The sequence below is a fragment of the Oryza sativa genome, chromosome 2, assembly GCF_034140825.1.
Source record: "Oryza sativa Japonica Group chromosome 2, ASM3414082v1".
NCBI classification, from domain to species: Eukaryota; Viridiplantae; Streptophyta; class Magnoliopsida; order Poales; family Poaceae; genus Oryza; species Oryza sativa.
In genome coordinates this window covers 12,844,414-12,862,324 of record NC_089036.1, presented here as the reverse complement: position 1 = coordinate 12,862,324, position 17,911 = coordinate 12,844,414, and the positions used below count along the sequence as shown (strand labels likewise).

Here is a 17,911-nt window from a genome sequence, read left to right as displayed (position 1 = left end):
CATCCTTTATGTAATCCATACAACACTCGACCGCCTCTTCAGTTGTGTATCCCTCTATCATTGATCCTTCGGGGTGAGCGCGATTGAGTACATAGCCTTTGAGGATCGACATGTAACGCTCAAAGGCCCACATCTGATATAAGTATAAGGGACTAAGTTCAATAATCTGAGGGACGATGTGAATGATCAAATGCTCCATCATATCTAAATATGATGGTGGGAAATACATCTCAAGCTGTCATATGGTATCGACAGCAAATGTCTGAAGGAGACCTAATTCCAGAGGATCAAATACCTTCTGCGAAATTCGATTGAAAAAGTAGCACAACTTTGTTATAACCACCTTGGTATGGACTGGTTTGACTGCCCTTATAGCAATTGGTAGGAATACCATTAGCAACCTATGGCAGTCATGCGCATTGTATCCAGAAATGGTCAAATCCTTCATTGATACTAGCTTCCTGATGTTTGATGCGAAACCAGTAGGCACTCTAACCCCTTGCAAACATTTACAGAAGGCTTTTTTCTCTTCAAGTGTCAATGAGTAACAAGCAGGAGGAATCTCGGTCTTCCCATTTGGAAGCACTACTGGGAGAAGGTCATGCCGTATGGCCAAATCTACAAGGTCGTTATGTGACTTCAATCCATCCTTCGTCTTACTCGGGATGTCCAGCAATGTGCCAATGGTGCTATCAAACACGTTCTTCTCGAGGTGCATAACATCAATTGCATGTCGAATCTCTAGGTCCTTCCAATAATCTAAGTATCTGAAGAAAATTGAGTGCTTCTTGAAAGGCAATGCAGTATCTTTGTCACCATCAGCTTTCTTCCTCTTTACTGTCTTCTTCTTTCCCTTTCCATATACAACCTTAATCTTCTTTGTTATCTCATACACGTATGTACCACTTCGTGCTTCTGGGGCAGTGTCATTCTCCACTATATTATCGAACAATCTAGCCATCTTACGGTACCTGTGTCTTTGTGGTAGGAACCGTCGATGCCGCATGTACACTGTCTTCAAAGACGATGTCAGGTATTTGTACGAAGTTTTCTCCAAACATATCAGACATCCAGTCTTCCCTTTAATCTACCCAGATAATGAAAAGTTCACAGGTAGGTCATTGATGGTAACGAATATGATCACACCTAGATTGAAGTGCTCCCGCTTAAACTCATCCCATAGTCGTAACCCCTCTTTCGAAAGCTCCTCCATGTCCTCCATCAAAGGCTCAAGGAAAATATCTATGTCGATTCCAGGTTGGTTTGGACCTTGTATGAGGATAGTGAGAAGAATGTACTTTCGTTTCTGGCATATCCATGTTGGAAGATTATACATTGTGAGAAGGACTGGCCATGTGTTGTGCGAGTTGCTTAAGTCACCAAACGAGTTCATTCCGTCAATGCTCAACGCAAACCTTACATTCCTGGGATCCTTAGCAAATTCTGGGTGTTTTGCATCAAATTTCTTCCACTGGCGAGCGTCGGCAGGATGTCGAATCATACCATCTATCTTCCGGCTCTCTTGATGCCATCTCATCAACTCAGCATCAGTCGGGTTTGAGTACAGACGCTTCTGGCGGTCCTTAATTGGTAGGTACCACATCACCATTGAGGGAATCTTTCCGCGCTTACCCTTATCAGAATCTGGATCGGTACACTCTGAATCTATGGGCCCATTCCCCATTTTATACCGACTTGTGCCACACATTGGGCAACTTTCCAAGTTTGCATATTCTTTACGGTATAATATGCAGTGATTCTTACAAGCATGAATCTTTTCTACACCAAGAGATAAAGGACATATGAGTTTCTTCGCTTGATACGTGTTTGATGGTACAAAGTTAGGCTTAGGAAGCAACACAAGCAACAAACTCATCAGATCATTAAAACTTGTGTCCAACCATCCATGTTTAGTCTTCAATCTCAGAAGTTCAAGCACTGAACGCAAGACTGTGAAATCCTTATCACATCCCTTCGTTTCATCGTAAAGAAGATCCTTCGATGCCTTCTCTAATGCCTGCCAATTCTCCAATCCTCGTGACCTGCCCGCTAGCACCTTTGGTTCAACATGGCGTAGCATATCGTCTAAATCAAAACCACCCTCGAAATCATCACTATCGGTGGAAACATCAACATCCATTCTTTCACGGGACATGTCTTCGATTATAAAATTCTCTGCCTTATTCATCTCGAAACTTAACTCTTCATTGTCATCTTCGGGATCGGCGAATTCCCCGTGATAGGTCCAAACCTTGTAGTTGGCGGTGAATCCGTACTCCATTATGTGACCCAATATTTCATCAGGATCTACCAACAATTTCTGATTCTTGCAATGACGGCACGGACAAAAGATCTTTGTCATATTCTCCCTCAAAGCATGCGCCTTAGCCTGATCAATAAATTTAGATGCTTCCTTAATAAATACCGGCTGCATTCTCCGCATCTCATACATCCATGACGACCGATCCATCTATTTATATAAAAACAAAAAAGTTACAGATAAAAAAATAGACCGCAGGTATTTCATACAAAAGTTTAAATGCATTTGTCCCTCCAAAAAAATTACAACAATAATGCAAGTAGTATGTACAAGTGATTACATGCAAAATTTGCCCATCAAAAAAAATATTTTGAAGCTAGATTTTGCAAAAACTAGCTAGAACAAACCTTGTCAAAATATTAAAAAAAACTCCACTTTCCACCAATGAAATATAACAAAAATGAAGCCAAATGAAGGAGGAGAGAGAGTTCTTCACCTTTCGTATAGAGTTCAAGCAAAAATTTCGAGTTGAAAACCTCCCCCCCTAATTGTTGCTTGCTTTAGGAGAGAGAAAATAGGCCTATTATCGCATGCGGCTGTCTTAAGCAGTCGCATGCGATAATGCATCTTCACATGCGGCTCGTCGACCTGCCCCGGGGGGGGCGATTTTTCCAGGCGCCGACACAACTCGCCCGCATGGAACTAAACGCCCCCTCGTACAGAAAAACCGTTTCTGAAGTAGTGTCATTATACACAATGGAGCAAGAACGGACTAACTCGGCGGGGGTTAGAATAGCAAAAGTTTCACCTACCAGTTAGTTTCACCAAAGTAACTTGTATATATGCAACTAAGTATTTGAATTTGAGGGAAACTATCAAAGTTTGAATGAATTTGAGAGCAAACTTTGGAGAATGAATGAAAATGTGTTGAAATTGGGTGGATTTCCCTCTCCTGGCCGGTTGGCTTAAGTAGTGCACCCACAACGGTCAAAACTGACCTGTGGGGCCCACTAGCCGTTACCTCAAAAAGGGAGGCAGCCGACCGTTGCTTGGCCGGTTCAGCCGAACCCGACCGTTGCTTGGCCGGTTCGGCCAAACGAACCCTGGTGGGCCCAACCGGCCCCACTTTCGGCCATTGGGTTCCAACGGTCAGTGTGGTCGTGGCATAACGAATTTTCATTGAAAATTTTGTATTGGTTTGCTCTGAAAAATTCATTTGGAAAATTTCCTCAAAATTCTAAAATTCTAAATGCAATTTTGAAATTCAAACATGTGATGATGCAAAAATTTAAATTGTTGAAAACAAATGTGCGGATACATACCAATTTACCTGTTGGCGAAGGTCGTGTCATTTGAAGTCCGATGTGCAAGACCGTACCTCCTTGCAGTTCAGTTCGTGGATTTCCCACCCTTCTCCAGAGGTAATGGAGTAGATGTCTTTAGCTTTTCCTTCCACACCTTATTTGGTTTTGGTGCGAAAGACAGCTTCCTCTGAGCCGATTGTTCTAGCTTCTTGGCCGGTGTGCTGGCTTTTACCGGCGTCTTCCAATAACGGTTCCTGGGCATTGTTGTTTCCTTCTCCAGGAAATTCTGCATGAACTTTACGAGGCTGTCCGTCTTGGGTGGCTCCACTTCGACCACTTGAATATTTTGCGGGTTTGGCCTGTACTTTATTCTGACCATGGAGAATTGTTCGGTCCTTAGCTGAAAATAAAACTTTTCCTCCTTCCCATTGATATGGAAACGGATACTTCCCGTTCCCACGTCAATGTTGGCTCGTGCGGTGCTAAGGAACGGGCGCCCCAAGATAAGTGCTGTTTCCTTTCCCGTGTCCATGTCCAGCACTACGAAGTCAACAGGGATGAAGAAATCCCGTATCTTGACCGGCACATCCTCCGCTATCCGCACCGGGTAACGGACTGACGAGTCAGCCAGTTGTAGGCGCATCGGTGTTGGTGCCAACACCGTGAAGTTGAGCTTGTCAAAGACGTCCTTTGGCATGACGCTGACACTTGCTCCAAGATCATATAAAGCTTGGCCGAACTGCTATGCCCCGATCGAGTAGGTGATCGTAGGACACCCCGGATCCTTCTTCTTTTCCGAGAGCTTGTGGAGTATGACGTTGCTGCATTGCTCCGTCAGCTTAACCACCTCCGTTGTTGGGAGCAGTCTCTTGTTGTTGAGTATATCCTTAAGGTAGCGGGCATATGTTGGCACTTGCATAGCATCCAACAATGGCACGTTGATGTGGATCTTCTGGATTACTTCAACAAAATGAGCGAATTGCTCGTCCACTGACGGTTTCCTACTTCGTTGAGGAAACGGCAGCAATCGTGTGTCACAATACTCCTGCGGCACGGCTTTCTCTGGCTGAATCTCCTTGTCAGCTGAGTCATTGGATGGCACTTCCTTGGCTATCCCATTGGTTCCTACATGGTTAGGATATGGCGGATCACGAGTGGACATACCTCACCTCGTCGTGATCGCCTTGACATTTTCAACGGAGGAGTCGGGTTGCCCCGGAATCCTCCCCGATTCATTTGCAGGGACTAATGAAGCCAATTGAGCTAGCTGGGATTCTATCATTTTATTGAAGCTCAGCTGGTTTTGAAAAGCAAAAGTGAAGCCATATAGCTTAACATTAATATTCACTAGGACCTTGTCATTGGCAGCTAGCTTTTTGCTTAAGGCATCAGTGGTCTTAGCTTGTGCAAAAAACAAGATCCTTCAAGGAGGGCTGGTTAGAAAAGTTACCATTATTATTACCTCCTTGATAATACGGGCGTGGCTCGTTCCACCCCTGACCTCCTTGTGGACGGTACCCGTTGTTATTGTTGCCCATGTACTTCGCCTCCTCATGGATTTCCGGGCAGTTATTCCCAGAATGTCCCGTGCCGCCGCAGACCTCACACGTGACATGTGAGTCCAAGGCCTTGACGGTGCCTTGAGGCCGTTTGTCGTGGTCGTCCAGGTGTTTCATGAGGAGGTCTAGTTTGGCAGTGAGTAATTCCGTCTCCTTGACGGTGTGCATACCTCGCTGACGGGTCTGGAGTCGTTCCTCGCTCCAACCCATATTGGAGACCATCTTCTCTATTAGATCAACAGCTCCTCGAACCGTCTTAGAGAAGAATGCTCCTCCAGCCGCCGCGGCCAGTGATCGCGGGACATGGGAGTGAGTCCATTGTAGGAGTTCTACAGGATTAGCCAGTCGTCCATCCCATGATGAGGACGGGCGGCTACATACTCCTGAAGTCGTTCCCATGCTTCAGGAATGGACTCGTCCCTTGTCTGCTGGAAACTGGAAATCCTTCAACGAAAGGGCATTAGTTTTGCCCAACGGGAAGAACTTCGAGAGGAATGCCGTAGAGCACTTGTCCCAGGTGTTGACAGCAGCACGGTTAGCGTAGAACCACTGCTTCACTTTCCCGAGAAGGGAAAACAGAAACAGCCTTAGCCTAACGGCGTCTGGACTGACACCCTCTATGGTGTACGTGCTATAGATCTCCAGGAACTGCTGCATATGAGCGTTGGATCCTCGTTAGGCTTGCCGCTGAACGGGCTAGCCTGCGCCATCGTGATGAGGCTGGACTTCAAGCCGAAATCCACGTCTCCCATGTTGATTTGCGGCCCAATGGCCACATTGTCAACAGAGGGAGCAGCGAACTCGCGGAGTGTCTTGTCAGCCATAGTCTTGAAAGTCGGTGGCACTGGTACGGCTGGTTTCTTTGTCTGTAGAGTTTTCTAAGGAGCGACGACTCGCGGACTGACGCTCCGGAAGAAAGCTTCTGGATTTTCCTTAAAATTTTCCGGCAAGTTGAAACCAGTCATGCACTACCCTGTTTTCACAACAAAAGTGAAAACAACCAAGGTTAGCCTGCAAAGTGCAATGATTATACAGAGGTAAATATAATGTATTAGTTCAGGTAATCTCTATTATGAATCTTCCCCGGCAATGGCGCTAGAAATGCTTGTTGGTATTTCTTAACGACATTACTAGAAATATAATTCCCAGCAATGACGTAGAATTTCACCCGCAATGCTTGTTGGTATATTATGGTTATAGAGTTCATCTGCAAGCGCACGGATATACCATTGTAGCATTTCACCCGAGAGTATTCCAAGGGTATCATATTTATTTTATCCCGTGGGAACATCATGTAGAGAGAACTTGACTAATAATTTATATATTACTTGTGATAATCATAGTCTAAGAACTGGTTAAAGATAATCGAAGGGTAGAGTGACATACAAGTAGTTGAGCTACTCATTCTCATACTAAATTATCTAAGCTAAGTGGAAAGAAAAGAGAAAGATAATCTATTCCTATACTTCTAGTATACATACATTCTAGTCATCTGAAATACTAGCTAATACCCTCTATTCGATGCCCTCCTGGTACTTCGAGAAGCCACCCCTGACTACCGAGTTCCTTACGACAGCCCGTTATAACCATACAACCGGGGCTAAATACGAAGGAGTACCCTCCCCAGGAAATTAACTTAGGACTATATACACGCGCGGAGGAATACCCGTACTGAGTTGTTACCAACAGCGGCCCACCTCTCATCCGCAGCATATAACCCTAAATAATGATATCCCGTTATCTAGACACCATGCCTAAACTACCAGATACTACTCTAATATCATCGTCATGACATAGAGTAATTGCATATGCAAACATTATACCCGCACCAAAGCATCTCCCAGATAAGCTAGCAGTATATTCAGTATAACATGAACATAATGTAAAGTAGGTATTCATATACTCGGGAAGTATTTCAATACCATAAATGTATATAGAAGAGTATTCTAAATAAAGTACAAAGCTTACAAAAGAGAAAAGGAAAGCTAGAGCCATACCCAAACTCTTCCGAAGGTTTCCGGACTCCCGATTTCTACTCTATTCCTATTCCACTAGCTTAAGAATACTAAACTAACTTGAAAGAATATGAGAGAGCTCTTGCTTGAGGTGTGTGAGTGAAGTGAGGATGAGAGCTCCTTTTATGGCCTCCCAATGATGGTTGTGACGGTTGGAAAGGTCGGTAATACCCACCAACCGTCATTAGGGAGCCATCTCAGCCGTTCAGGAGAAACCTGGATCAAACGACGCTGGGGGGTGGGTTTGGCAGAACCATGGGTCGGCCCATCCTGGCCTAAAAACGGCAGGTGGCCTCCTCCATTGCTCTCTTTCGTAGACTTGTGAATTTTGGCCCAATTCATCGTGTCAATTCTGAGTTCTTGGCCCATTCATGTATAAGTCTGATCCTCGACATCGTCCGATTGATTTATCGTCTGAGTTGATGTCGATTCTCCTTCACTTTATGATTATTTTCTACAAAAGGTTAGTAAACCTAATACTGGTGGAATATTATTATTCTGACATGTATATGCATTATAAGCATAACTAGTTCTCCTCTATTTCGGTAATATTCTATTTCGGTAATATTGACAGTCAAAACTGATCGCTAACGACCGTCAACAATCACCACCACCACCAACCACCATCACCAGCACCGTCGACTCCAACACCAAGAAAATAATACAAACGAAACAAAACGGGATAAACTCGACGTACAGAACGGCCTGGCTGCCGCAAACTACAACCTACGCTACTCTATACTAGCAAAGAAGGAGGCCTGATCTCTCTTCCAGCCTTCACAAGTGATGAACCGCCGGAATCGGAGGAGGAGAGGGGTTAGAAAGAGGGGAAACAATACTGTAGCGCTCTAGTCGCCTGGAGAAGACTCGAGAGAGTTGCTGCACCTTCGTGGCGGCTCATTATGCAAACTAATTTTCCTAACAATGTTTTTAATTTTTTGAAACTATATGGATAAGTTAAAAACAGAGCACATAGATAATAGGACACTAATTATCCAGCTTGTCTGTATAACACGATGTAGCGGTAAACTCAGTAACACCATTAAGCGCGGCAAAGAATATTTGATAATATATTTAAAGTATTTTCGCTAATTGATAGTAGTAATAGAGATGCTAGCGATGGAGCCGCCTGATCAGCCCAGGAGCTATAGCTCCACCATTTACACGGAGAACTATGATAAACTAGATGTCTAGAAGGTGATATTCTAGCATTAAACATAGAAGAAGATATCTCTTAATCTCTACCTTAAGTTGCTAGCTTGTCAGCCATCCTATTGATCTTCTTAATCTTCGTGAGAAAGCATCTAATCTAGAGAAAATTTCTTGAATCACAGCATGTATATAACAGGAGAGGAGAGGTGGAGAGGGAGGGAGGTTGACCGAGGGGGCCTAGTCAGTGACGTTGATTCCGGCCAGCCTGCACCCTGCAAGACTGGTGGCAGCAGTGGCACGGTGTGTATTGGGGAGATCGAGCGTCTGAGGTGAAAGTGGACGATTAGGGTAAGGAAGTGGATAAGGTAGAATCATTGTAGCGATAGAATCATAATATAATCGTAGGTTCAAAATTTACGAGATTATGATGGTTCTTTTTCTATCAAATGACACGTAGGCAGTTCCTTATTATATTACCAATCACATATAACCTGAGTTGTTTATATATGGTCGTGATGTGAAATGATTAAGATTATACACACGGCTGACGTCTAAATAAATTTTGAGTAAATTACATTAGCGGTACACAAACAAACTTGTTAGGTGGGTGTAATTTAATACATAAACATATAAAGTGCTCGTTTCAGTACGCGTACTTTTCGTGCAAACGAGGACCAAAATAATTTGGCAATGTTAATTTTATGAAGCTGATGTTGATTAAGATGTGATGTGTATACGTGAAGTGAGTATGTATAAGACATGTAATATGTATAAATTTGGTCTCTACTTTATCCTTCAATTTCATATATTTCTAACCCTTATATCTCAAAATTTGTAAAATTATAATGGCATGGTTCCAATTTTTCCTTTTTCCTACTATCATTATATTCCATTCTATTTTTTATTGGATAGGTGTATGTCTAATAGCAATCTTCTCAGATATATATTTACATAGTATCCTAATCAGCCATAAAATCAATAAAATTAGCCATGTAGTGTTCTTTTCGCCTTTCTCCGTACACATTAGACAAGTTCATATATCAAAACGAGTATTTTACAAGTTCGTGCATTGGATTATACTCACCTGACAAGTTCATGTACCGACAATGCAATCGTACACTAAGTTGAGAGGGGATAATGGATTAATGGGCCGTTTTCTACACAGTACAGCCCAACCGGCCTATTCTCGAGGCAGATCGCGCGGCTGCCGACCAAAGCAAAACCCCAACGCACTCTTCCCCGCCGCCGTTTCTGCCTCACTTTGAATCGCGAACCACTACGGCCGCCGCCGCCGCCGCCGCCACCGCCACCACGGCCTCCGCCCCCCCCATTCGGTGACCATCGGGCGCATAGCTGTCCTCCTCACCTCTCGCCTCCTGATGCGCGGGCGCATGGCCTCCTCGGCCTCCGCCGCGGCTCTCCTGCCCCTCCCCTCTCCTTCCTGCTCCTCCTCGGAGGACTCCGACGACGGAAAGCACCTCCCGTCTCCTCCCGCACCGGAGGCGAACACCCCGCCTACGCAGCAGCAGAAGCGGCGGCGGCTGGAGCGAGACTACAACGTGGCCATGAAAGCCCTGGCGCTCGCCGGCGACTTGGACGAGGTGGTCGCTGTCTTTGCTGAGCTAAAGCGGACTGCCGCCGACGGTGGTGATGGCGGCGCGCCGCCCAACGTGCTGTGCTATAACACGCTCGTCAATGCGCTCGCGGAGGCCGGTCGCGAGGGGGAGGCCCTCAAGGCGTTCGATGAAATGCTCGCGTCGGGTGTAGCGCCCAACGCGTCGTCACAAAACATCCTGATCAAGATGCACGCAAGGCGGTCGGAGTTTGACCTTGCTTGGGAGCTTATCCACAAGAGCGGGGTGGAGCCTGACGTTGGTACGTACTCAACGCTCATCGCGGGCCTGTGCCGGGCAGGTAAGATCGTTGAGGCGTGGGGCGTGCTTGACTGGATGCTGGAGAAGAACTGCCGCCCGATGGTGCAGACTTACACGCCCATAGTACAAGCATATTGCCGCGATGGCCGCATCGTGGAGGCCAAGCTGCTGATGGCCGAGATGGAACGTCTTGGCTGCCTTCCCAACGTCGTCACATACAATGTTCTAATCAGGGCCTTGTGTGATGATGACAAATTTGATGAAGTTGAACAGGTTTTAATGGAAAGTAGTACCAAAGATTGGAAGCCCAGTACGGTCACGTACAATATATATATGAATGGCCTCTGCAAGAAAGGTAAGGCTAAGGAAGCACTTGAGCTGTTGGATGTTATGTTAGGTGAGGGATTGGAACCCACAGCTTATACTTGGAGTATTCTTCTGAATTGCCTTTGCCATTCCTCAAGACTTTTGGATGCTATATACTTGTTAGAGAGGAGCACAGAGTTGAAATGGTATGCTGGTGTTGTTGCATACAACACTGTAATGAGCAGTTTGTGTGAGATGGGCAAATGGAGGGGTATTATGAAGCTATTAACAGATATGATCAAAAAAGGTATCGAGCCAAACACAAGGACGTTCAACATTTTGATTCGTAGTCTTTGTGTTGGGGGAAAGTCCTCCTTAGCCAAGAGCTTGATCCATAGTCTAGGATTTGCTGCAAATGTGGTGACATACAATATACTCCTTCATTGGTTTTACTACCATGGAAAGTTAACTGAAGCGAATCGCTTAATTTCAGTAATGGAGGAAAAGAATATTGCTCCAGATGAAGTCACCTATACTATAATAATTGATGGATTATGCAGAGAAAGGAAATTTGATGCAGCTACTGCTTGTTTTCTTAAATCACTTACAAGTGGGCTATCGATGGATGTTCTTACTGTCCTTCTCAACAGGCTTGTTTATGCTGATAAAATATGGGAAATCAATCGCATATTTGATGGAAAAGATTTTGTCCCTGATCATCATGTTTTTGACCTTACAATTAGAACATTCTGTAGGGTTGGCTATTGTCACTATAGAACTTTTTATAAGCTAAACCTTATTCTGGATGCGATGTTGAAAAGGAAGTAAACTGAAGCCTTGTGGATCTAGGAAACATATCGGTTACTGTAGGCAAGATGAGAACAGGTAACTTAATCTCTCTGATTTTTTTTTCCAAAGAATTAAATTTTGTAGATTGATAAGCATGATTCTTATTGCTGAACGCTTCCAGATGAATAATAACAATATATGTTCTTGGCTGCTCTTACAATTTGTTCTCGTAACTTTTATCAGTATATTATTCATGCCATCTAATTCTATTACTGTGACATGATGATTGTTGTACTATATAATTGTCAATGACTATTCAATGACCTTTTGCAAACAATTATATGTAGATCCCCTTGTAAGAAATTTGACCTTTTTACTAAATGAATAAGCATGGTCCTCAGTTTCTTAACTGGTTCTTCCAGATGTTCAAAGGAGCATTGGAAAATATGAAATCTTAACCTATAGCTGTGATGGCCTACTTATTGTATATATAATAAATGATAGCTCGTCAATGGTCTTTGTTCCACACAACTATCAATATGCACTTGCATATTCTCTCTGAGTTCTCAACAATGTTGCCTACCTTAACAATCAAACATTAACTAGCATTATCACCTGTGCTGTACTGTATTTATTAATTATTTTTAACTTCTAACACAAAAAAAATCCTTCTAGTCGATATAGTATATACCTAGACTACTTAAAATGTTAGTAGTGGTGGTGTCCATTCCCACACCACCCCTACCACTAACATGTGAGCCCAACAATCTATAATTCTATATTATTACACCACCTTTCAACAAGTCCTCCCTCATTTCACTATTGGCTCCCCACAAATTTCAAAATCACTTACTTGTTCAATAAGAAAAAACATAGTATTACTTAGACTAAATAAGTGCTTATTAATTGATTTAATAAGCTAGAAACTCAATTTATTTTCCATTGCAACGCACGGTCTTAGGCTATATAATAAACTAAAATGATGTCCTATCATGTAACAATGCCATTTTGGTTAACAAACTTCCATCCTTTGAACCAAAAATCTCTAATCAAAGCTTTCTTGAAGTGCTTAAGATGTGTATTAGGGGATAATTTAGCATAGAGAGGAATATGTTCATTATAAAGAGACTATCTGTTTGAAGAAAAAGTAATCTCATGGCTAAAAATAATTTGACCGTACCACATAATCTTCATTGATTATCAATTTAATCATATTCTTTCCGTAGCCTTTCTTTTGCAAAGCCTTAGGCTGTGTACTTAGGGCGTGTTTGATAGAGCTCCAAATCGTAAATGGATCTGTAGTTGTGGAGCTGTGAAAAGGTAGCTCCATGCTTCCAATGTATTTTCTAGGGCAGATCCACCTGCTTCTAAAAATTTGAGAATCTAGTACCACTGGGTTTGGCTCCAGCTCCGCCTCCACCGGACAAGGATCCAAGAGATGGAGCCCTGCTAAACAGGCTGTAAAACATATACTTATTTTTTCTGATTGGTCTGTTATATGGTTTCTTCATGAACAAAAAAACAGTTTCCTCTGTTGGGACATGGAACCTATTTATATGAAATTCAATTTAATCTTATAATTGTTCGAGGCCAATTATTTTGTGTTTGGTATGAACTATAAAGTGTTTTCTTTGCTATTTCATCTTAAATCATCATGGGCCATTTTTGCTTGCTGGTGTATGATGACAAAGTCAAATTTTTACCACCATTCACTTTCTTACTCGAGAGTTGTCATCTGAGTTATACATATTCAATTTCAGCAGTGGATTTCCATCATTGCCTGACTGCAATTCTCTTTGTTCAACATGCCAGGCGGGAAGCATTTGACTGGCTTTATCATTTAAGCTGCTTAAAAATGGATCTGTGGTGCAAAAAGCCAAGGTATATGGTCCTTTTGTTCTTTTTTCATGGAAATCAAACGGTTTTGCAATGTTGTACTGAAAACTTGTGTAATGTGCTTGCAGACCAAGCACATACTATTGGTAAATTGGAACTATTGATTTGTTCTGGGTAGAAGAGAAGTGAATTGAAATCCATTAAAGTAAATGTGGAAGTCCTGCGAAGAAAGGAGTTTGTTAAGAGGCCATAAGGCAGGTGTGGGCTATGGGTTTGTCATTGGTGTTGCCCTTCTGCTTTTATGCTGTATATCATTTTACGTTGGAGTTCACTTTGTGCACATTACACAATGGAATATCAGACTGGTAAGTTTTGAAGGCATAACCAAGTATGCTGATTAATCTATCTCTACGTTCTGCTTATTAGGCTTCTTTTCATTGCCTTTGCTGTATATCGAAAATGCAGGTCCTCTTATTCATGATATCTGTTGGAATTTTGCAGTGAGTTCCCTTGCTTGGGATTTCAACAGAGTGCAAGATGCATTACTGCCCTCCTTTAGGATTTTCATTTGGAAATCAATGATTGCTGCAAGGTCTGAGGTAGGAAGGCACTAAGGACACATGGAGGGAATTTATAACAGCAGCAGGTGAGTTTCAAGAACTTCCCTCAAACTGAAGTGTAAATCTACAAAGATTTCTGCATGAGGATCCCATCTAGCGAGGGGCACAGTTTTTATGGTTAAGCAATCCATTCATAATGCATCTTATAATTTCCTTCAATTTGATCCTAGCTATATTTACTTTCATCTCAATTGAACTTCTTCACATATAAATCTTGAATGTACAGCTAGAGAACTAAGACTAGGTGAAAATAACTAAAACTGAGGTAACTTTATAAATAGAAGCCTATTTAAGCAAATACAGATGCAGTAGCTTAACATACTTAAAATAGACTTCTAAAGGGAAAGAAGAAAATGGAGCATACACACACAAATGAGAACCAGTCCTCAGAGCTGAAATTTAGTTTTTGTAAATAAAGCCATCCTCGTAGTTTCTTTATTTTTGTTTTTTTTAAATTATTGATCGGTATGGTGATGCGGTACTTTTTACATATGTTGGTTCCACAGACACCAAGCCATTGAAAACCATCCCAAATTTGGGGCCAGAGTTGAAATGTGCATATTTTAATGAGCTGAGGGACCAAAATGAACGATTTTACAATTGAGGACCATGCCCTCAGCAACACACAGGCGCATATGAGTGGCAGTGGTGTGGAGATGCCTATTCCGCTGGTGAAGAGGAATAGGATGAGGAGGAACAGGTCTAGGAAGAGGAGCAGGATGAAGGTTGCAAGGAGGACAGGAGCAAATGAAGGAATCCAGCGATGGATAGGAAGAAGCAGAGGGCTCACTGCTGCATCTCCTCCTGTTCATCGCCACTGTCACTGCTGCCTCCTCCCAACCGCCACAGCCAAAGCCTTCTATCTCTCCCCATCTCCACCCCTCTTACCCTTCGGTGCTTCCCATTCCTTTGCCAAAGTCTGCACCATTGAGGCCAAGGCCAGGAACAAGCCAGCAACACACTCACCCCTCCCTAAGCCCTACAGTCCTACACTACCTCCATGTTCGCTCCCTCAGAAGCACCGTTTTAATGTAGTCCACACCCAGCCTACATGGACAGGAGCAACTGATGTGGTATTCTTTGCCCTCTAGTGATGCAGGATCAAGGTGAATTTAAGCGAAGGTGCATATAAGCACAACCTGTAACAGTTAAGGATATGCATGAAATGCCAGTAGCATAAAATAGATACTGCTATATTGATTCTAGACAATGATTAGTTGAAAGACTCTTAGAGGTAGATCTAAGTCGAGTAAGTACTCTAGGTAGTAATTACCTAAGAAATTTTGTGACGAGAAGAAAAAATAATCATGCATTGCTCTTGGAAATAGGGGTGATAAGGAACACTGTTAGAACACATGAGTCTTTAGTGGAATGCAGATTGACGTGTAATCAAAAGAAACGTCGAAGATGAACTTTTGAAAACATGTTTTCTTTTGAGTTTTGATCTACTAACAGAATTGGTTAAAAGGTATTAGAAGTTCACACCTACGCTGAATGACTGAAGTAGGTCAATCATATGGATTTTGTAGGGGTATTAAGTACTTTAGCTACCAGCGAGCAAGAGGCGCTTGTGAGGGAGGGTAGGGGGGTGGCAGGGGATGCAATTACAGAATTTATAGTTGCTGGACGATGAGTACCTTGAATTGTCAGACATCCTATGGGTGGATCCTTTCACCTTTCGCAATTTTAATGAAGAAAAAGGTTTAAGCATTTGTAGAATACTCCTTCCATCCAAAAGTCTAAGACCTATTTTATTTTTTGTTTTTTTTTTCAAAAAGCTAAGGCCTATCTGTAATCACTACGTGCTAAATTAAATTGTTAATCGGAACCCAAGAAGCTATTTTAGTACTTATTGATTGCATGTTCATTGGTTTTGTCACATGGTGAATGAGTTAATTACTTTTTAGTCTTGGTGACAAAAGAAATAGGTCTTAGACTTTTGGATGTAGGGATTCCAATGAAGTGTAATAAAATGAATAAATCCTTAAATCATGGATACCTTTACGGTGGTCTCTACTGGTAGTATTTTACTACCAGAAGAAATGATCCAACTCGTTGATTTATGAGTTCTACTTCCAGTAGTTCAAATTATTCTACTACCATTGGTTTGGGTCATTAGTGTGTGTGTGTGTGTGTCTATATATATATTAGAAAATATTAATGGTCTAAATTGATTTTACTACCAGTATACCAGTAGAGACATTGTAAAACACGTCTTAAATTATATGTTTCAGAAGTTACTATGCATGGTTACTAACTCTATTGATTACTATTCATAGCATTGGCAGTTTTTACTTTGGTTAGTTATTGTTTTGGTTGTTACCTAATAATATAACTAGATGGTGGCTCGCGCAAATTGCACGGTTAGCATCCTTATGTTTTTCCTCATATAATAGCATATATATTTTCTTATTTTTAATTTCCGAATTTCCATTAGTTCTATTGTATACTGTTATGGATTCTAGTCTTTTTTTTTATATTCCTTATTTTTAATTCCGAATTTCAGCTATTTTTAAATTGTATTCCTATATGAGCTTTGTTTTTTCCTTTTCTCCAATTAATATGAAAATTTATAGGCCATGAGAGATTCTAAATTGTATTTCTATATGGACTACTCTAACCTCTAATTTTATTTTTTTAATTTTTTAATTTCGAATTTCCATTAGTTCCATTGTATATCGGTATGGACTCTAGTCTTCTCTTTCAATATTCCTTATTTTTAATTCCGGATTTCAGTTATTTTTAAATAATTCTGGATTTCAGTTATTTTTAAATTGTATTCCTATATGGATATATGGACTCAGTTTTTTCTTTTTCTCCAATTATTAATATGAGAATTTCTAGGCTACGAGAGCGAACGTGGAGGCTTCGTTTTCTATTACTTTAATAGTTAATAGATTACATCAGTTACAATTTAGAGCAAGCTTAAGATTTTACCTTGATTGTTTAGCCAGAGTTCATTTTTTTTATTAACTAAGAACGGTTGAAGTGACATCTATGGGTTAAATGAACATTTGAAATTTCCAAATATTTTTCATGGTTTGTAAGTTTTGCGTGTTTAACTCTCTTTATGGGTCCAAGTAACATTTTTTTTTCATGTTGCTAGGTGTTCTGCTGCTATTTCATGGTTATGTAACCACGCAATAGTTCTTTAGTTATGTAACCAAGAAATTGTGAAACACATGAATGAGCTTTCAATAGCTCAATTCTGAGGGTGTCAGTGGTGCTGCAAACAGTAACAAATGAAGGCATACTTTGGAGCTTAGCCGGAGCTTCACAGAGCTAGGTCTATGGCCCTTGCGGCTCAAGTGGTCTTGTTTTTCTGTTTTTAAGTGTTTAGGGTGGGGAGTTTCTGGATTCTCCTCCTATGTGTATCTTCTTCTTAGTAATGAAATGATGTGCATATCTTTAGTTTGTTCGGAAAGAAAAAATAGTTCTTTGCCCCAAAAGCAAAAAAAAAAAGTAGTTCCTATTTGACGAGAGACATTCTCTGGCTGCCAATAAGAAAAGTTAGTATTCTGTCTGCATTCTATGGTTTTGGTCAAAGGGTTGGAATCTGAGTTCCATGATTTTAGTCATTTGTGACAAGCTTGTGATATGATTCATGGTCAATGGAATGGCTAAACCAATTTAGAGTAGCATCAGCCGTCAAGCAAGGCAGCAAAGCCGTTTATCAATGTTATCGACATTTTGTTAAACAGGAACTGGCTTTTAACTTGCAGCACTACATGTGAAGTCTATACAGCCAATTCATCTTTGTCTGGATGTGCTACATAACATACTCTTACTCCAAGAGTTCATCGATTGCACATGAGTGCAACAATGTTCAGTTGAATTGTATGTTGAATTTCCGTGGTCACGGGTGCATGCTACATTTCTATCACAAAAAATCTTGGTTGCACGTTAAAAGTTCACTACCTGTGCAAGACCAGAAACTATATTTAATGCCGTATTACCTCTGTCCCAATATAGTTATCATCCTAGGTTATTTAGCAAAAATTAATGTTTACAAAAATGACTATAGTGCCCTCAATTAAATGATACATGGTTGGTAGGAAGAGGGTAGAATGGAGAAAATTTTGAATTGGAGATGATTGATGTGACAAAATGTACTTCAAAGTAACAAGCTTTTTGAGTTTTTTGGACAAATTTTGAATCCTAAAGTAACATCTATATTGGGACAGAGGGAGTAGTTT

The 17,911-nt window shown here is 41.5% G+C and overlaps 1 protein-coding gene and 1 non-coding gene across 4 annotated transcripts; both read left to right on the top strand.

The window, feature by feature from the left end:
- The first annotated feature begins 5,474 nt into the window (after nt 1–5,474).
- LOC112938067 (small nucleolar RNA R71) lies at nt 5,475–5,582 on the top strand. The gene has a single exon (XR_003241117.1). It is a non-coding gene; the product is annotated as a small nucleolar RNA R71 (small nucleolar RNA).
- Nucleotides 5,583–9,537: 3,955 nt separating this feature from the next.
- Nucleotides 9,538–17,353, top strand: LOC4329167 (pentatricopeptide repeat-containing protein At1g09900). Of its 3 annotated transcripts, none has more exons than XM_015767868.3 (5): nt 9,538–11,355; nt 13,072–13,140; nt 13,224–13,460; nt 13,597–13,741; nt 16,822–17,353. In XM_015767868.3, exon 1 carries the CDS (start codon nt 9,670–9,672, stop codon nt 11,296–11,298), a length of 1,629 nt encoding a protein of 542 aa, XP_015623354.1. In that variant the 5' UTR covers nt 9,538–9,669; the 3' UTR covers nt 11,299–11,355; nt 13,072–13,140; nt 13,224–13,460; nt 13,597–13,741; nt 16,822–17,353. The 3 variants fall into 3 exon arrangements, with proteins under 3 accessions (XP_015623354.1, XP_066164199.1, XP_066164198.1); XM_066308102.1 differs by having other exon boundaries at nt 13,023–13,140; XM_066308101.1 differs by lacking the exon at nt 16,822–17,353 and adding an exon at nt 14,222–15,040.
- Nucleotides 17,354–17,911: the final 558 nt, after the last annotated feature.